The sequence below is a fragment of the Diabrotica virgifera genome, chromosome 1 (assembly GCF_917563875.1).
Source record: "Diabrotica virgifera virgifera chromosome 1, PGI_DIABVI_V3a".
Lineage (NCBI taxonomy): Eukaryota > Metazoa > Arthropoda > Insecta > Coleoptera > Chrysomelidae > Diabrotica > Diabrotica virgifera.
The window spans coordinates 246,299,323-246,321,212 of NC_065443.1; the positions used below are offsets into that span (position 1 = coordinate 246,299,323).

The 21,890-nt window shown below is 31.1% G+C and overlaps 2 protein-coding genes across 2 annotated transcripts in view; both read left to right on the forward strand.

The window, feature by feature from the left end:
• Nucleotides 1–1,686, forward strand: part of LOC114345371 (uncharacterized) — a 46,992-nt gene extending 45,306 nt beyond the window's left edge. Inside the window, exon 5 of the mRNA XM_050663262.1 lies at nt 1,681–1,686. Within this exon, the coding sequence (XP_050519219.1) occupies nt 1,681–1,686 (6 nt within the window). The remainder of the gene's footprint in view (nt 1–1,680) is intronic.
• Nucleotides 1,687–4,482: 2,796 nt separating this feature from the next.
• Nucleotides 4,483–21,890, forward strand: part of LOC114346629 (3'-5' RNA helicase YTHDC2-like) — a 77,051-nt gene continuing 59,643 nt past the window's right edge. The window contains exons 1-2 of the mRNA XM_050641976.1: nt 4,483–4,631; nt 16,285–16,562. Coding sequence (XP_050497933.1) covers nt 4,587–4,631; nt 16,285–16,562 — 323 coding nt within the window. The 5' untranslated portion in view covers nt 4,483–4,586. The remainder of the gene's footprint in view (nt 4,632–16,284; nt 16,563–21,890) is intronic.

Here is a 21,890-nt window from a genome sequence, read left to right on the forward strand (position 1 = left end):
GAAAAATGCAAAGTTTTCCCGTTATTTGGCTTTGATTATTTCAAATTATGCATTTGACGAAAAAAAGCTAACCTTTAACATGCCGTATCTCGGTTTGTATTGGTCGTAAAAATATTATAGAAAAACAGTTTTATTTGTGTTACTAAAAGATACAATTTTAATATCTACAGTTTTTTGATTAAATGCTTTTTTTTCGAGTTATTCTCAAAAAACCTTCTAAAAAGTCGATTTTTCCGTCGAAAAACTGTTATTTTCAACCACGAATAACTCAAAAACTATTAGTTTACGAAGAAAATGTAAGGAACATTTTTTTCTTAAAATTACGTTTTACATCGATTTACATGGTTAAAATGTAATAAAAAATTCCCACCCCGAGATGGGGTGGCAACTACCCCCGAGGTTTTAGCGTACAGCAGCATGATATAGAAAATGATCCTTGGACTATTTCCTACCTTCTGTGAAAATTTCAAGTAAATCCATGCTGGACGAAAAAATTGCGAGCCAAAATGCTTCATTTCCTCGACTATAGTAGCATTTTTAACGCTCGTATGGAGTGCTAAAAATTGCATTTTTAACACGGTTGTAGAAAAAAATTTTAAATGCCGTTTTAATACCTGTATTTCTGACAATTTTGACACATTAAAAAAAGTTTTTCTATGGCCATTTTTTGCCGAAATAGCTGTTCCAACTTTAAAAATTCATAATTTAGTTTAAATTTTGTTTATTTATCAATATTCACATCTAAAGCTGCGTTAGTACATCAATAATTATCCCTACTACTTAACAATGCCATTTATACATATAGGTACATAGCAAAAATTGTAGAATAATTTGAAAAATAATGATTTTCGTAGTGACATTAAATGAAAACTTTTTGCTTGAAAAATGGGGGGGGGGAAGTAAATCCAAGCGTCAAAAGTTAAGTAAACAATGGACCAATTTCAATGTTTTTTTTTATTTGGGTAGCATATAGAAACAATAGCATCTGCATGACCATTTTTGCAATAAATATTCATTAATTTGTTATAAACAATTTTGTTTATACTTTATTGAAAATGCCTTTTGTAATCACCTAAATTTTGTTATAAAATTTATTCCAACCTTTCGATCAGGTTATATTTATGGAAAAATTGACATCTAAATATTTTTCCATATTTTTCCTTTCATTATCATTTTCTCAAACTTACGAAAAAATTTTTTAAGAGTTTTTATTTTATATTGTCTGGAATTTGATTTTTATATAATAATAGTCTCCCGTTTGATATCGCTGCGGCTTTGGGAGTATAGCAGGGTAGTCTGCTATAATCTAGATCTAGGGCCTACAGTATACAAGGAAGGTAACAGGGCAAGTGCTACGCTTCAAGCGCCTATTATTACCCCTGGTTTTACCCAAGGTACTCATTTTATTCAGGCTGAGTCGACCTGGGGCCTATAAACATTTTTAAAAATGTCTAGTTGTTCTTGCCGGCGCTGCGGTAGGATTTGAACTCCGGACCACCGGCATGCGAGCCAAGCACACTACCGCTTAGTTACGCCGGCCCGAATTTGATATTTAAGTATAGTAAAAGTAATTGCCAAAAAGACAAGCAAACGAAGTAATGGTAGTCAATACTTTTCTGCTAATAAATACAATATTGTTTTGTCTTTTGTAATATTTTATAAAATTCCCATTAATTGCAGAAATAATAAAACTATCACCCTCACACAAGCATAGCTTTCTTATAGTCTACACACGGAGCGATGGTTTTAAATTTTAAGTTTAATTTATTTTATTTTAATTTATTTTTATTTTATTTATTTCTAGTTTATTTTATTGTATTTTATTTTATTTTAATTTATTGTATTTTATTAAGAAATACGCATGAGACCCTCGTTTAACTCTCCACGTAGTGTTTAGTAGCGCGATCTGTCGTTACAGTCGTTTCATTGCGTTTCAGTCGTTTTTATATACTCATACTCCGGTCAACTTCCGCATCCGAGGCTACAAAAATTACCATCAAGCTGAAAATTGGCAGGATTGTTAAAAATATCATCATAAATGAAATCTAAAAAGTCCTCATAAATCCGACCCCTGCTAAAAATTTTACGCGGGGTCAAAGGTCACCAAATATGGTTTTTAGCGATTTTCAGAGAAACGGTAAGTTTTATGGTAAAATTAGCGCTAACAAAAAATGTAGATTAGATAATTATCTATAAAAAATTCCTTATTACTTTTTTTCCTGGGAGCCACCGTTTTTGAGATATAACGATTCAAAAAGTGGTAATCGTCATAATATGCGCACACGTTTCCACACCACCTTTGAGGTAGTGTACTTAGCGCGTTTTTTAACGTGGTTTCCCCAGTAGGCCTATTCCACGGATCTGTTATGATTCTGTTTAATTTAAAGCTATTTAATAATTGATATTGGCAAGGGTTAAAAATGATTAAACTTTATATAAAGCGGTATAAATTAAAAAAAAAAGGGAAATTTATCAAACTGGTTCATAATTTTCTAATACTTCTGCTTCCCTTGTTCTTCTTCTCATTGTTCTTCTTCCTCTTCTTCATCTTCTAGTTCTTCTTCTTCTTCTTCTTTTTCTTCTTGTTCTTCTTCTTCTTCTTCTTCTTCTTGTTCATCCTGGGTGCAAGTAAATTGTCCCAATAATGACACATCGCATGGCTCCTCGATAGAATCAAATGAATCCTCAATTGTTGGTGATTCAACATTGGAGCACGACCGGTTTTGACAATTAGTGCATGCTACCGAACAAAACAGTCCAACTTTTTTGCAACCACATTTAGCGCTACATCCCTTTTTACAGTTGCAAAAAATTGTGTTCAGGAGTTTTTCCGGCGCAGGGGGGAAGTAAAGTTTGAATTGGTTCTAATGAACTGTCGACTAATTTCCATCCCCAGTCTTTTGGATCTAGCTGATAACCAAGCCACACTTGAACTTGGTAATATACCCGAAAAAGATGTTGATGAGCAGCCGCTGAGGTTGGAGGAAGACCAGATAACTGCACTTGTTTTTTGTTTCGAGTACTTTTAAAAAAACATGCATATCGAAACTTATCTAAGCACGTAGTTTTCTTAGGTGCTCCATACATAGAGAGAAGAAAGCTAATTCCGTTGGAAATAACTTATTGTGGAGTTGAATTAGTTTTTTTTAAACTTCAGCACATTCAAGTAAATCTTGTTTTTCAAACATTTTAAAAACAGTCGTTTTACCCCTCCTGAAAAATGCAGATGTCGTATCACAGCCAGTTATTGCGTGTAAAAATAGTATATGATTTTGACATTTTGCAAAAGTAGATAATCTTTTCGATGAATATGTCTCCGATTGGTGTTGAGCTTTTCCAGGTTTAAAAAAAAGATAGTTTTTTCGATTGGAGTTCTACCAGTGAGTAATACGAGCAAGTCTACATCTTCACCTACAACAATAGTTGTATTTGTTAAATTAGATTGCTCTATGGCTGTTTCAATTATCATTACGTCAAATAATACGCGCAAATACGCGCAAATAAAACAATATTCTGACATTTTTGTTATAACAATGAAAATAACACGAAATACACGATAAAAAAAATATAGGTTTAACACGTATTTTCACTCCGGTGTAGTACTCAAAACTAATAATTAATACCTCGAGGGTGTCATTTACCTGAAGGATTTCGCCACCTAGGAAAATTACGGTGTAATTTGCATAAGTATTTATTAGTACTTAGCAATAAACATTTTGCCTAGAAAGTTGTCTTTCATTATTATGTTCAAAACCTTCGGAGAAGAGAATAGGTAGCATAATAGAATAAGGCGCATAAAATTCAAATAATTCTTATTCTTTTCGCGTTACATTCACTTTGTAAAGATTTTTTTGTTGGCACTGTAATATAATACAGCTTATGGATTGCATCCCTCGGTAGACCGCAAGCTGTATAGTAGAAACATTATCATATTTATAATCTTATATTATTATGTGTAATATAAGTTAAGTTGACCGTAGAATATTATGTTTACTTGTATTACAGCCTCAGTGATTTATATACCTGGTGTACTAATACATATATTATGACGATTAGAAGTCTTTCAACTCTTTGAATCGTTGTATCTCAAAAACAGTGGCTCTTAGGAAAAAAACTATTAAGATATTTTTTATAGATAATTATCTAATCTACATTTTTTGTTAGAGCTAATTTTACGATAAAACTTACCGTTTCGCTAAAAATCGCTAAAAACCATATTTGGTGAACTTTGACCCCGCGTAAATTTTTTAGCAGGGGTCGGATTTATGAGGACTTTTTAGATTTCATTTATGATGGTATTTTGAACAATCCTGCCAATTTTCAGCTTGATGGTAATTATTGTAGCCTCACTCCTATTTTTGAGTCTAACTAGACCGGTCTATCATACCTCTGTGCGATCCACCGCTTATTCCCTAGCCCGCAATAAGAAAGCGATGCTGCTAAACTTTTCGTACCTACTTAGTGTCTTGTTATTTCAGACCCAATGGATAACACATTCTCGTGCCGTGTTGAGATCGAAATTAGTCAATAGTAGCTGTAACGATGCATGTTGTTATCGCTTGTATACTAGACAAACGTTCAAAAATATGGCCTTGGTCAGGAGGGAACAAATTTCATTTGATTGTCTACAAGTAAGTAATAGTAGCAAATTTTTTTTCATAGTTTTGATTTTTCGAATTTATATAGTTAAACTTCTTCTTGAGTCTGGAGTTAGACAATTAAATTATACAGCAAGTAATGACGTTCAAATACCTGGAAATTAATTTATCATACGATAACAATATCGAAGAAGAGGTAGAAGATCAAATAATTAAAGCCAGTAGAACGGCCGGATGCCTAAAGGACACAATTTGGAAAAACAAACACCTAAGAATGGAAACAAAGGTCCGAATATCTAAGTCAATTATTAGGCCGGTTATGACTTACACGGCCGAAACAAGACCAGACACAAGCAAAACAAAGACTGGAGACCAACGAAATGAAGATCTTAAGAAGGATTGCTTGAAAAGGACTAAAGGATAGGGTAAGAAGTGAAGAAATCAGACGCATATGTGGGGTAGACAATATAAATACCTGTAGTCTGGGCAGATTATCGGAGATAAGGCCATTTTTGGGAAAAGTTATTTACCAGCAATTTTATTGCTGGAATCGAATCTTATGATTGTATAATATATTAATAATATAGGTATGCAAAGTCCGCAGATAGTGTGCTACTTTTTTTTATAAACAAAATGGCGTCCGAAAATCGTGTTTTTTTATTCCAACTTTTCAACTCCAAAGGTTTTAACTTTACACCAAAAACACTCAAATAAAGATTCACCGTCATTAAATTCTGCATAGAGACGTGTTTTTCCCGATTTACTTCGACGAAAATTTCCCCGGAAAATGCGGGGTTTTCCAACAAAATCTTTAATTTTCAACTAAAATTTTAGATAAGTAATTGTTTATCAATAATTAAATAACTTGGTAATGTTAAAGGTGTTTTCGTATAGATTATAATTCCAGAAGCCGATGGAAATTTAATGAACAGTTTAGCAACAATTAAATTGTTAATTAAAAATTTACGGTTGCTATAATATCCACAATAATTATGATATATAAGAATAACTATGATTTTTGTATAAAAATACACTGTACCTATCTAATGTACTTTACAGAATTGAAATTGGACTATTTACGCGGCCTCAGGAATATTTTAAATTTATAAACAATTTTTTAGCTTATAAACAAATAGAATATCTCGGGAAATATTAAATTAAATTAAATCGTGAAAACGGCATTGGAAAAAAGTGGCAGGATGCTTCTTTCAAAAGAAACAAACGTTTAATTGTGATGAGTGGTTCTTGAGATACAATCGGTCAAAGTTGACCGGCATTTACGGCAAAGGTATAAACAATAGGATCATAATTTTCAAACTTCACCCTTTTATTTTTGTCCTCTTTCTTCATACCAATTTTCATATCTTTAAAATACTCATAACGTATGTTATTGTAATAAAAACTATCGATATTACGAGTGAAAATTGCCAAAAATAGCAAAATTCCAATCAAAAATTAGGTTAGAGAAAATGTAATCTAACAAGTTCAAAATCGGTAACCAAAAAAAAAATGCATTTTCTCGGCTTCCCATGGAGCAATTTTCTTCGTTCTTTTTTTGTTCCCAAGTAACTCGAGTAGAGCCATCTAACTAATGCATTATTAAATGTCAAAGTTGCTTTTGTTTTGTTATAATAAATTAATTTTTAATTTGTTTAATTTGTTTAAATTTTTTAATTTGTTTAAATAAAGATTGTTTAAATAATTATACAGCTTTCAAATGAGAATATTTGTGTTTTTAACGTTAAAAAGGGCACTTATAGTAAGTTTAATCTTAAAAAAGTCTACAATTGGCAAAAATATGTAGTTTTCTTTTCTTATAAATAAATTACTTTATTATAACAAAACAAAGGCAAGTTTGCATTTAATAAGCATTTCATAATGCGTTAGTTAGATGGCTCTACTTGAGTTACTTGGAAACAAAAAAAGAATGAAGAACATTGCTCCATTGGAAGACGAGAAAATGCATTTTTTTAACGTATAGCGATTTTGAACTTTGAGATTACATGTTCTCCAACCTAATTTTTTATTGGAATTTTGCTATTTTTGGCAATTTTCACTCGTAATACCGATAGTTTTTATTATAATAATATATGTTATGAGTATTTCAAAGATATGAAAATTGGTGTGGAGAAAGAGGACAAAAATAAAAAGGTGATGGTTCGAAAATTATGATCCTATTGTTTATATCTTTGCCGTAAATGCCAGTCAATTTTGACTGGTTGTATCTCAGGAACCACTCATCACAATTAAACGTTTTTTCTTTTAAAAGAAGCGTCCTGTCGCTTTTTTCCAACGCCGTTTTCATAATTTAATTTAATTTAATATTTCCCGAGATATTATATTTGCTTATGAGTCAAAAATTGTTTATAATTTTAAAATATTCCTGAGACCGTCTAAATAGTCCAATTTCAATTCTGTAAAGTACATTAGATAGGTACAGTGTCTTTTTATACAAAAATCATAGTTATTCTTATGTATCATAATTGTTGCTAAACTGCTAATTAAATTTCCATCGGCTTCTGGAATTATAATCCATACGAAAAAAGCTTTTATATTACCAAGTTATTTAATTATTGATAAACAATTACTTATCTAAAATTTTAGTTGAAAATTAAAGATTTTGTTGGAAAAACCCGCATTTTCCGGGGAAAATTTTCGTCGAAGTAAATCGGGGAAAACACGTCTCTATACAGAATTTAATTACGGTAAATTTTTATTTGGGTGTTTTTGGTGTAAATTTAAAATCTTTGAAGTTATAGAGCAAAAATTGAAAAAAACACGATTTTCGGGCGTCATTTTGTTTATAAAAAAAAGTAGCACACTATCTGCGGACTTTGCATACCTATATTATTAATATATACAATCATAAGATTCGATTCTAGCAATAAAATTGCTGGTAAATAACTTTTTCTTGTATTTTGCTAATTAGCCCAGAGTACTGGATAAAGAACAGAAAACAGAAAAGAAGAGTGGAATCAACACATAAGCAGGATGTCTGAATCAATGATAGTCTGAAGAATAGCCAGGGACAAGTCACCATCAGACAAAAGAAGTATAGGACGCCCAAGGAAAAGATGGAACGACAATGTAGGGGAACGAATAAAAGACACCGTTGAAGAAAAACAGATAGTATTGCCTACATAAAATGAAAAGAAGAAAAAGAAACTTCTTCTTCTAGTTCCATGACATTCATCGATCGTTGGATATCATGTTGGCTACCATAATTTCTATCGTGACTTTATTGACAGCAGCGTTGAATAATGATGTAGTCGATTTTCCGTACCATTGTCGTAGATTTTTCAGCCATGATGTTCTTCTTTTACCACAATCCACAAGGGAAGCCGCAGAAACCTTATGGGAAATGGCTCTCTGTCAAATGCTCTGAAACTTTGGGTTCTGGTAGTCTTTGATGTGTAGAACAAAAGATTCAATGGGCGCGTAGCTCCAAAAAATCATGGTTTTAAGATATAAGCCTCTGAAGTTATAGGTACAGTGAGGACGTTTGAGTTGGAATAAATTCATTTTCTCGAGAATGGGCGACTCTGGAGATAAATTACGAATCAGGTCGATTTTTATTTTTAAATTATAATTTTTTGGCACATATATAGTGTGGAACAGTCACAAATCGGAAGAGTTTATAGTCAAAAAAGGACTTAGACAAGGTGACCCTCTATCAACTGTGTTATTTAACCTAGTTTTGGAAACAATTGTAAGGAACAGCAGAATAGAAACACAAGAAACGATCTACCGTAACGAACATCAATGCATGGCCTACGCCGACGACCTTACACTGCTAGCAAAAACTAATACCGAATTAAAGAAAATCATGAGAAGATTGGTCAGAGAGGCAAAAAAATTCGGCCTAGAAATAAATGAAGAAAAGACGAAGTATATGGTGCTAGGCAACACAGAAAGAGAACCTGTAGATATGCTAAAGTTAACAGCGTTCGATGGAAAAGAATATAAATTTAAACGAGTAAATCACTTTACATATCTAGGTGCCATTATAGATGAAAAAGGACACGAGCAAAACGAACTAAAGCACAGGATAGCTAAAGGTAACCGAAAGGTCGGCAGTTTAAAAAAATTATTAAAGTCAAATTATGTATCAAGAAAGACGAAAATTAGAATATACCAAACTGTAATAAGAGCAACAGTCACCTACGGATGTGAAACATGGGTACTAAACAAAACAGAAGAAGAAATGATAGAGAGATGGGAACGCAAGGTACTGAGGACTATTTTCGGGGGAAAAAATACGGCAGATGGTTGGCAAAGAAGAACTAATCAAGAATTAAGGATGCTTTACAAGGAACCAACTGTAACAAGATACACAAAGGCACAAAGAATCAGGTGGGCAGGTCATGTCGAGAGGATGGATAGGTCAAGAATGCCAAAGAAGATACTATTAAGAAAACCAGTTGGGACAAGGAGACGAGGTAGACCAAGAAAAAGATGGCACGAAAAGTTTCAAGAAGATATAGGATCGATGGAAATTACAGACTGGAAAGAGAAAGCGAAAAACAGGATACAGTGGAGAAACATAGTGCAGCAATTTTTACATAGACATTAAATCAAATTATATAATAAATATAAGACATTAGTATATATTGTCATTTGTATTATGTAAAATTGTTATTGTTAAGTTGTAAAGCCCTAGGCCTCCAAGGCCTGTAGAGCATGTTAAATAAATAAATAAATTTTTTGGCATATACAGCGTGTCTACTTAAGGTGATACAGTAGCGATCAATAGGTAGCGAAAACGCGTTCCAAGATTGCGGCTGTATTTTGAATATTTTTTCGAGATATTTGGCACACGTATTCGTAATATAATAAAGAATGGCGGTACAGAGCCCAATTTGAAAAATATATTAATATGTGGAAATTACTCTGTAATTAAATACAATATTAAAAAAACGAGCCTGTACCGCCATTAAGAAGAACAAAAAAATACACTTTCTTCAAATAAACTTTTTTATCCGATGCCTAGATTTTGTGTCATTTTGGAACTATGTACTAAAATTTTTTATTTCATTAGTAGTTCCAAAATGACACAAAATCTAGGCATCGGATAAAAAAGTTTATTTGAAGAAAGTGTATTTTTTTGTTCTTCTTAATGGCGGTACAGGCTCGTTTTTTTAATATTGTATTTAATTACAGAGTAATTTCCACATATTAATATATTTTTCAAATTGGGCTCTGTACCGTCATTCTTTATTATATTACGAATACGTGTGCCAAATATCTCGAAAAAATATTCAAAATTACAGCCGCAATCTTGGAACGCGTTTTCGCTACCTGTTGATCGCTACTGTTTCCTCTTAAGTTGGAAACATGTGGGAAACTTTTTTATTATTAATTTTACGAAAAAAAGTTATTCTTCATAAAAAGTTCTGCATGCTCTAAAACCTAAGATTCAATCATTAAATTATACGAGGTATGTCAAAAAATATGAATTTCGTTCAAGGGTAAAGTACATTTATTTCTCTGAATATCGAAAATTCTTTTATGAAAAGTTGTTTGGAATTAAAAACTAAGATCAAATATGCATTTATATGCTTCTAATTGAAAAAAAAATATTTTCCAAACTTTTCTCAAATTTATGGATACTTAACTTCGTTTTTATTTATTTCACATAAGATAACTGTTTTATTATTACTTTTACGAAAAAAGTATTCTTTATAAAAATCTTTATAAAAATCTCTGTATGTCCTAAGCCTTAAGATGCAATCATCAGATATCACATTTTATACGAGGTATGTCAAAAAATATGAATTTCACTCAGGAGTAAAGTACCTTTATTTGTCACAATATTGAAAATTGTTATTACAAAATTTTGTTTAGAATTAAAAACAATGTTTCAATATGAAATTACATCCTTCTATTTGAAATATTGTGAAATATAAAGGTACATACGTACTATACTCATGAGCGAAATTCATATTTTTTGACACACCTCGTATAAAATGAAAAAATGTTGATATATCATAGTTGTATCTTAGTTTTTAGACCATGCAGAGCTTTTTATGAAGAATAACTTTTTTTCGTAAAATGAATAATAAAAGAGTTAAGTATCATATTTGTAATAAATAAAAATGATGTTGGTTATTCATAAATTTGAGAAAAATTTGTAAAATATTTTTTTTTCAATTAGAAGCATGTAATTGCATATTTGATCTTAGTTTTTAATTCCAAACAACTTTCCATAATAAGAATTTTCGATGTTCAGAGAAATAAAGGTACTTTTTCCTTGAACGAAATTCATATTTTTTGACATACCTCGTATAATATTGATAAAATTTGATATCTAATGATTAAATCTTAGGTTTTAGAGCATGCAGAACTTCTTATGAAAAATAACTTCTTTTCGTAAAATTAATAATAAAAAAGTTTCCCATATGTTTCCAACTTAAGTAGACACGCTGTATATGATACTAGTGACGTCATCCATCTGGGCGTGATGACGTAATCGATGATTTTTAAAAAATAAGAATAGGGGTCGTGCGATACCTCATTTGAAAGGTTATTCAATTCTGTATTCAATAATATAAACATTAACATAATTATTTATACAGAGTGTCCAAAAAAAAATTTGAATTAAATTAACTGAGACAAAAAGAAGAATGTATATAATTTATTTAATTCGAAATACATTTTACTGTTGTCCGAAAACAGGAAAAAACGTTTATTTGATAAATAAATATTGTTTTCGTTTAAATTCAATATTAAAGCTGCCACCCACCTGCCTCTTAGCAGTTTGAATATTTAATTTAAGCGAAAAGCAATATTTATTTATCAAATAAACATTTTTTCCTGTTTTTGGACAACAGTAAAATGTATTTCGAATTAAATAAATTATATACATTCTTCTTTTTGTCTCAATTAATTTAATTAAAAAAAATTTTTGGGCACTCTGTATATAATTATGTTAATGTTTATATTATTGAATAGAGAATTGAATAACCTTTCAAATGAGCTATCACACGACCCCTATTCATATTTAAAAAAATCATCGATTACGTCATCACGCTCAGATGGATGACGTCACTAGTATGATATATATGAAAAAAATTATAATTTAAAAATAAAAATCGACCTGATTCGTAATTTGTCTCAAGAGTCGCCCATTCTCGAGAAAATGAATTTATTCCACCTCAAACGTCCTCACTGTACCTATAACTTCAGAGGCTTATATCTTAAAACCATGATTTTTTAAAGCTACGCACCCATTGAATCTTTTGTTCTACACATCAAGGACTACCAGAACCCAAAGTTTAAGAGCATTTGACAGAGAGCCAGTTCCCACAAGGTTTCTGCGTGGTCCTTTGTTAATTTGCTGAAGAGTAAGACTGGCGCCCTCATTTTGGTTTGTTCAGAATCTCTGTCTGGTTTCATCTATTTAACTTCCTGTTTTGTTCTTCCAGCTCTCATTCTTTCACGCCCAAATTATTTCAGAAAGAAATCTGTTTTAATTTGATTCCTTTTTCTGGCTCTCGAATCTCACCTTCTTTTTGGTCTCTTGTTTCTCGAGCTTACTTCCGGTGCTTCTGGTACTTCTGGTACTTCGAGCCAGTGCTCTATTCTATTCTTCCTTTCTCCTTTCCTATTCTATACTTTCTTTACTTTCTTTCTAATTGACTATCTTTCTTTTCCAAAGCCGAGGTTAGTGTAGCAAGATTGGCTCTCACGTTTACCTTAGATCTTTCCCAGAATGATGAGATGCAAAAGTTCATATTTTTCAGGAAGTCTCATAATGTGACCGAAGTATTTCAGCTTGCGTCTCTTTATTATATTGATCAGTTGTGATGTTTGGTTCAGCATTATAAGAACCTCCACATTTTTAACTTCGTGGACCCAGCTTATTCTTAGTAGTCATCTGTATACCCACATCTCGAAGGCTTCCAAGCGTTTAACCATAGCATCACTTAGAGTCCACGTTTCCATTCCATATAGAAGGACTGGAAAGATATAGCCATATGTCATTCAAACGCGAAGATCAATACTAAGATCGTGATTACAAAGTAAGTTTTTCATGAAAATGTATACCATTTTTATTCAGTTGCAATGCGAAGGCAAAACTATCTTATTTCTCACTTAGAATACGGAGCGCAGTCCAGCACTCTGAATCGACGATTTTCGACTCTTATTGGAGTCTCATTGGAGAGACGTAGGTCTGCTGCTCCATACTCTAAGTGACCAACAACGACAGTTTATCCCCCACACCGCAACTGACGTGAATGGATTAGGTGACTAGCGTCATCTGGCAATTGAAAGGTAAAGTTTCAATCCTAATAGCGACATTAATAATATTTAAAAATATTAAAAATATTACTAAAAGACTTTTAAATTGAAAACTTATTGGTCCATTTCCCTGGTGACACCTCCAAGGCTTCTACAATATGCAAGCCAAATGGATGCTGCAGTGAAGACAAAAGGGAAGGAATTCTACACTATGCAATTCACAACCCCCGTCTGCAGCTTGGTAAAGTTCCAACGGAAACTTTACCTTTTAGGTTTTTCATGTTTACAAAGGTAGTCGGGCTTGTTCTATTCGGCTTTTAATTTCTGAGGTTAAATCCCAGCTCTCATTGATATTACTGCCGAGATACATGGTTTCTCTACTCTGTCCAGTGTGTCATCTCCGACTTTTATACGGTTATCCTGTATATAATTTTGTTTGCTAACTATCATATATTTAGTTTTTATTAATTTAGTATTTAGTTTATATTAATTCATACTGATCACAGGTTTGTTTTATTTTGTTCACTAGACTTTGAAGGTCTTTTCCTCAATTAGCCAGAACTAATGTATGGTCGGCATATTTAATATTGTTCACGGTTACTCTATTTACAACAATACCTTCTGTTGTTTCTATTAAGGCTTCCATAAATATTTCCTATGAATACAAATTAAAGAGTAAAGGCGATAGTATACAGCCTTATCTCACTCCTATATTTATATTTATTTCATCCGAGAGTTCTTGAAAGTAATAATGGTGCGATGCTATGTCTTCTCTGTCCTTTTTATATTGTTGAATCGTGGGTTTGTGCAGACGATTAGAAGCATTTGATATGGGGCTATATCGGAGAATTCCTAAAATCCCGTGTACTGACCGGGTCACAAATGAGGAGATCCTCAGAAGAATGAAGAAGAACCGAGAGGTACTGACCACCATCAAACCTCTAAAGTTAGAATACTTTGGACAGATTATGCGAAATGAATCCAGATATGCCCTCCCACAACCCATCCTACAAGGAAAGATATTTGGAAAGCGAGGTCCAGGAAGAAGAAGAACATCCTGGTTGACGAACCTAAGAACCTGGTTAAACACAACATCTGTGCAGCTTTTCCGCGCTGCTGCAGATAAAATAAAGATTGCCATGATGATCGCTAACATTCGTCACGGATAGGCACATCGAGAAGAAGACAGTTCTTGTTTAAATTTTATTCTTGCCACTTAATGATCTTATAGATTTGTAATTATTTGTTAATCTTTATCGTCCAATCCAGTCTTTTCAAAATCGATTACACAGATGTATCAGACTAGGACATCCTCCTACGTCCCACATTTCTCTTTCCCGAGATTTTTCCTTGGATTATGAGTCTTACCAGAGAGTACTTTTCTCCTCTCATTATGTGGCCTAGATATTCCAGCTTTTTCGTTTGTATGGTTTGTATGACTTCGCATTCCTTCCTCATCTTCAGCAAAACATCTTGATTTGTTACTCTCTCTAACCATGGTATTTTCCAGATTCTCCTGTAGCACCACATCTCGAATGCCTCAATGTTTTAGTTTTTGATGTTTATCTTTTTCAGTGTCCAAGTTTCCATGCCGTACAGCAGAACGGAGAAAACATAACTCTTTCAACTGGCTGATTATTTATGGTTAAATTCACATTGGTGTATAGCTTCTTTGTTACAATCATGAATTTAGTCTTTTTGATGTTCAGTTTTAGACCATACTTATTGGTATGAGTGTTTATGTATACACATATATCTCTACATCTCTGTATTAGCACTTGGATACTTAACAAGGCTTCTCTATCTCTTGTACCCAAGCCATTCTTAAATCCGAACTGAGCATTGATAATTCTGTCCTACAATATCGTATATATTCTGCTATGTAAGTATTACTCGTAGGAAGATCTTCAAAACGTGAATTATCAAACTCATTGTCCGTTAATCACTGCATATCTTTGCATGATGATTCTTTGGTATTATGATAATAAAGAGATCACACAGTGCTTTAATCCCATTTCCCTTCAAAAAATTTTGGAAAGATATCAAAGGTATTACATCATTTAAAAAGACATTACACTAGAAAAATTTTGACATGTCGTTTACATTTTTATGACCACAGCCCTTTAAATCATTAAATCATTTTTCTTAATGAAAGCTTAAATATTTTAAAAATTTTTGACTTTAGAGCTATAAAACCTTTTACACTCTCAAATTAAAAAAAAATATATATTCAAAAATGCTTGAATATACAATTTGCTCCATTAAAAAATCACAGCTTTGCTTCATTACGTTGTTCTGACTGATCCTGTATACTTGAAAATAATTTTAAATTTAATGCAGGAACATCCATAAACTACGTCGTAAAAATTTCGGACTTTCGAAATACCCTCCCCCTTCCGTCGTAAAGCGTCGTTTACAGTTGACCCCCCCCCCCCATACCGACGTCGCAATTGCAACTCATGACCCCCTTTTTAGTGATTTTTTTTAAAGTTCCATGATATTTCTGGATTTTTTAAAGTTAGCTATCAAAGTTTATTTACTTACTATGTAGCTCATTAATATCCGCGTACTTTTTTCTCACAATTCACTGTACAACTAATTAGCTTTATTGGGACAAAAGACAATACTTTTATCGGAGTTCCGATATGCTTTCTTAACTGCATCATATATAAATCTTGATACTTATTTTGTTTTGATTTCAATACCATTTCTTTTATTAAATATAAATACAATGTACTAACTAAATAAAATAGAATATTTTATTTCTATTCATTCTTGTAGAATTGTTTCACACAGAATAATCAGTAAATAAATGAACAGTTTAATATTAATTGCTTCCAGACGTTGTTGTGTATAGAAGCGTTTGTTTAAATACATAGAACAATATTTTATTGTTTGTTATTCTGTACAAAACTGCTAGCAATATTATTAAGGCTGTGAGTGATAAAAACGAAATGAAAAGTATGCGATAAAAGTAATATACCTACTAATTCTTTTTAATTCTAAAATAGGCCCCTCCCCCTGTCGTATACCGTCGTAATAAGCAAAGACCCCTCCTCCCCCTTTTCAACGACGTAGTTTATGGATGTTCCCTATAGATATACATCAGTTTTGTTATAAAAATTTTTTATATACTCTATAGTTTAGCCGTAACAAAAGACAACCCTGTTTTTACACACCCTGTATAAATATTCATCTTCCAATAATTGATTTTATTAGTTCATTTAATCTTTTCTCTCCATCATTGTGCTTGTATTCACCTTGAAGCTTATTGTATTAAACACAAAGTAAATATAAAAATTATTTAATCTTACTTCTTCTTCTTCTTCCATCCAGGAGTGAAAGTAAATGAAGAGTGGCAGGGCAGCATTCAGAATGCAAGCCTGAATAGATAGATACGAATTATTAAACTCATTGAAAATCAAATGTTTTTTGCCTTTTTTAGGAACTGTGTCTACAAACTAAGATGTGGGCCCCTGAAATTTCAAGGATACAAAAATTTCTCTCAGCATTAATAACAACATCATCAAGTGCCCTCATTGACCAGGCGATAGAAAAGCTACAACTTATGGGAGCTCTAGACGAAAGGGAAAATCTAACAAACCTTGGAATTCATTTGAGAGGACTCAGCGTGGAACCTCGTATAGGAAAAATGGTAATATCGTCGATAGTATTTAGATGTATCGACCCTGTTCTCACTATAGCAGCATTTTTGTCTCGGAAGTAAGTATCTACATCCACATATTGTTCAATACATACTTTTATGCGAGTTTTTTTACTGTATTAACACTAATGTATAGTTGTTCCATTATATCTTTGCACAAACGCCACGACCCATTTGCAAACAAGCTAAATCAAAACATTAAGTGAAACGTACATCGATGCATAATATCGTTATATTGTTATATGTATAACAATATAATAGGGGAGTGCAATTAGAACGAAAACATGCATTGTTTCGAAAAAATTCAAATAAGCTTATATTTTTCTAAAACTTTTTTTGTTAGTTTGTATACATGTTAAAGTAAAAAGTTCTACTCACGGATTTGGCCGCTAATTGTTTGTTAATTGTTTAAACAATAACAATTGTTTTGTATTAATAATTTTAAAAATATCGTTAAATTCATCATTTTACTTTGATCAAATATGTTTTTATTTTGTTTTTGATTATACTGAATCCGAATATGGCATTTCAATTTGAAAATTCTTGTACAGAAGCTCTTATGTCTGCGTAGCTAGGAACCACATGGAAAACTTTTTTATTATCAATTTTACGAAAAAAAGTTATTCTTCATAAAATGCTCTGGATAGTCAAAAATCTAAAACTCGACCATCAGATATCAAATTTTATCAATTTTATACGAGTTATGTCAAAAATATGAATTTCGTTAAAGAGTAAAGTACCTTTATATTTCAGAATATCAAAAAATTCTATTATGAAAAGTTGTTTGAAATTAAAAACTATGTTTAAATATACAATTACATTACTCTAATCGAAAAATTTTTTCTCAAATTACGGTTACTCATCATCATTTTATTACAATTATGATAACTATTTTATTATCACTTTTACGAAAAAAAGTTATTCTTCATAAAATGCTCTCCCTGGTCTAAAATCTAAGATACAACCATCAGATATTAAACTTTTTTAATTTTATACGAGGTACATATGTAAAAAATATGAATTTTTCTTAAGAGTTAAGTGCCTTTATTATTCACAATATTTTAATTAGAAGGATGTAATTGAACACTAAAACAAATTTTTTAATTCCAAACAACTTTTCTTTATAACAATTTTCGATATTGTGAAATTTAACGATACTTTACTCTTGCGTGAAATTCATATTTTTTGACATATCTCGTATAAAATTCATTAAATTTGATATTTGATGATTACATCTTAGATTATATACGATGCAGAGTATTTTATAAAGAATAACTTTTTTTCGTAAAACTGATAATAAAAAAGTTATCAATAGGTTCCAAGTTACGCAGACATACTGTATAAGAGCTAAAAAAAATTTTTTGCTGAACATTTATTATTGTTGAAGCTTATTATTAAATGTATTTTAGGTAAGTTTTACAGAAAAAAGTTTTGATCACTTTATACAGGGTGTTTCATTGGGAAACGGAAATACTTTAACGGTGAATAGTGGTCACCGAGCCGGTTCTAGATATACTACATTTTTTGCCCTACCGACTTTTATAACTAAGTTACAGGGTGTTTTATCGATTTTGACCATTTCCTTCCTAAGCCATAACTTTAGAACCACCCTGTATATTTTTTTGATATTTGGTACAGATATGTCTCATTCAAAACCCAAACGACCGACATACTAACCATAAGAAAAATCCAGGTCCGGATTAATAAAAAATTATAAAGTACTTGTGACCTTAAAACAACACCCTGTATATTCAAATTTTGAAAATCTGTTTGCATATTTGAAAAGAGGACAAAAAAGTAAGTTTAATGGTTCTCTTCAATTTTTCGGCCAGACAATTTTATGACTTTAATTTTTAAATTATATTGAATTTTTTAAGAACACTGACATTAAAAAGCAGGTATTATTAACTTTTAGTTATAAATTATTAAAGTTAATGAATAAATACTCATTTTAAAACTAATCAATACTTATTCACCACATTGGAACGACCCAATTACTAATGACAAGAAAAATGCAGGTCCGGATTAACAAAAAAATATAAAGTAATTGTGACCTTGAACCAACACCCTGTATATTGAAATTTTTAAAATTTGCCATCGCATTTTAAAATAGCATAAAAAACTGTGATTAAAGGTTTATTTTAATTTTTTCGCCGTTGATTTAATTACATCAATTTTGAAATTATATTGAAATTTTAAAGAACTCTGAGATTAAAAACTAGATATTATTAACTTTTAATAATTTAATGTTAATGAATGAACACTTATTTTAAAAATACCTAATACTTATTTACTACGTTGGCTTCATGGATTCTCTGGATTTGTAGCTGTATGCACATCATTAAAAATTAGAATTGCGAGAATTGGGATATTTTAATAATTTAGTAAAGAATTAAAAAAACAGCTATATCTAATAAAAAAAGAATTCGTTTAAACAATTCAACAATTTAAGATAAATTAAACATATTTGAAATATAACAATTGCTTAAAATGTCTGCCATTTTGTTCGATGCATTTCCTTGCTCGTTTTAAAAGATTTCGAATAGATTTGCTAATTACATTGGGATTGTTCTTCATTTTTCTGGCAGCTTCTTGTGACCTTGACACAATTAATCAATATGATTTCAAAAATGCCGTAATTAAATTATCTGCGCAAAAATTTGACATGCACCTTTTAAGCAGTTTTTATGCACTTTTAAAATACGCAAACAAATTTTCAAAATTTCAATATACAGGGTGTTGTTTCAAGATCACAATTACTTTATATTTTCTTGTTAATCCGGTCCTGGATTTTTCTTGTCATTAGTAATTGGGTCGTTCCAATGTGGTAAATAAGTATTGGTTATTTTTAAAATGAGTATTTATTCATTAACTTTAATAATTTATAACTAAAAGTTAATAATATCTGCTTTTTAATGTCAGAGTTCTTAAAAAATTCAATATAATTTCAAAATTAAAGTCATAAAATTGTCTGGCCGAAAAATTAAAGCAAACCATTAAATCTACTTTTTTGTGCTCTTTTCAAATATGCAAACAGATTTTCAAAATTTGAATATACAGGGTGTTGTTTTAAGGTCATAATTACTTTATAATTTTTTGTTAATCCGGACCTGGATTTTTCTTATGGTTAGTATGTCAGTCGTTTGGGTTTTAAATGAGACATATGTGTACCAAATATCAAAAAAATATACAGGGTGGTTCTAAAGTTATGGCTTAGGAAAGAAATGGTCAAAATCGATAAAACACCCTGTAACTCGGTTATAAAAGTCGGTAGGGCAAAAAATGTAGTATATCTAGAACCGACTCGGTGACCTCTATTCACCACTAAAGTATTTCCGTTTCCCAATGAAACACCCTAATAAACATTTTTTAGCTGGTAATTTTCGGTTTTTGTATTACATTTTTGTTATCTTCCTTAATTTTCTCAAAAAGAAATAGTCTATTTCATTTCTAAAGTAAAATAATTTACTGCATTTTAAAGATTACATCCTAACCTTTAAAAAAGCACGTATAAAACTTTAATAGATCTGTTCAAACTTGAGTAATACCGTGTTAAAGTGGTGGTAATTCTATAAAACTACGAAGATTTCAAAAATTACATTTTTTTAAGGCGTCATATCATTTGAATTTAATTTTTGAGATTTTTTTGAATGAAACATCATTTAGTACGATGCTTGAAAGGTAAGTTGTGCAAAATTGAGGGTTTTATAAGAAAAATTGTATTAGTTACACATTTTTAACTCATTTTTAAACAAAATTCATGTAAGGCTCACTTTCCGCCCCCACCGTACTTATGCCCATGCATTTTATTTCTTTTTATTATAACCATAATATAGCTTAATTATTCTTCTTTTAGGTTCAATTCGTAAAATTTCATTTGATCCATTAGTTAAAGAATTACATTAAAAAAACTCAACCGTGCACTTCGCCGTACGCTAGTTTAGAGTGCGCCAATGTTTGTGAGAAGGGTGACTTTAGCGTTATAAATAAAAAATTATAGAAGATACAGATTTAATTTTAGAAAATTCTTTATATAAGGTTTTTTTTTTGTAAAACTTTCTGAATTTTTCAATGGTCAAGTCAGTTTTGTTTTAAAATTTATATATTCGGAGTTATTTAAAAAAACATCAAACTTCGTAGTTCATGTGTTTAATAAAAAATGAAGCACCCACTTCTCGAGTAGAACTTTTTGATATGTTGTTTATTAAACATTTCTTAATGAAATTTCAAAAAGTTCTATCTTGTTTGATTTTTTTCCGAAGTGAAAATCTATATGCACTCCCCTATAAGTTATAAATTCCAATAAACACAACAAATGCGCTAATTTCACTGTCACTGAAAATGATAAACGTCAAAATTCATAGTAAACAAGGTATCAAAGACCATGCTGTATTGTTTATTCTTATTTAACTTATTGTGGTTTCTATGGACAAGCGGCTTAATTTTGCGATAAGAGTTTCTGTAGGTAAAAAAGAAACCAAAAAAAATTGCATTCATGTGCAAAGATACAATGGAAGAACTATACCTAATGTAGTAAAAGCCCTAACACAATTTTCAATAACAATAATAACTAATTAGTATGTCTTTGATTTCACTAATAGCACTTAAAATGCATTCATCTTTTTTCACTGAATAAAATGTTAAGTTGTTCAGTCACAAAACAAAAAGTGACTTATTTTTTTAAATTAGCTCTGCTCCTAGTCGTGAATTCATGTATTAATGACTAAAGCCACTTTAATTCTGATTATGGTCTGTTTTTAAACCAGGAGGAGTAATTCAAATTTACCGCGCCGTAATGCTTGTTTGTAATTGGTCCAACCTCTGGCAAGTTTACTCCACTGTTATAAAATTTTGACACCAATGACATTTATGAAATTTTGACACGATTGGCATTTCATAGGTTAATTAAGTTATATCAGCATTTTTTTGAGTTTTCTGCGTTATTCCTTTGATTTTTAGATTTTTAGTCTGCTTTTATATAAAAAAAAACAGTTGTTTTTAGAACTCTTTAGCGACGTATAAGTATAATATAATATTTATGGATTACCAAAGAACGCCGATATGATCAACCAAAAAAGAAGATGCATTTGATGATTTTTCTAGTGATTTTCTTGGGTGTGAATCTGTCTTTTTAATTTACTCCTGTTGGTGTAAAAACAAACCATAATTATATGTAGTTAAAAATTCGACCATTTCAACTATTACATTGTCAACACATAACGAGAATTAAACATAAACCCATGAGGGATTTCTCGAGCTTTAAAGAAGCTGCATTAAACATCGGTCTAAAAATAAATAAAGACAAAACAAAATACACGGTCGTCTTAAAACAAGACCAACGGCGAATAAGGCAAAATATTACTACAAACGATCACAACTTCGAAGTG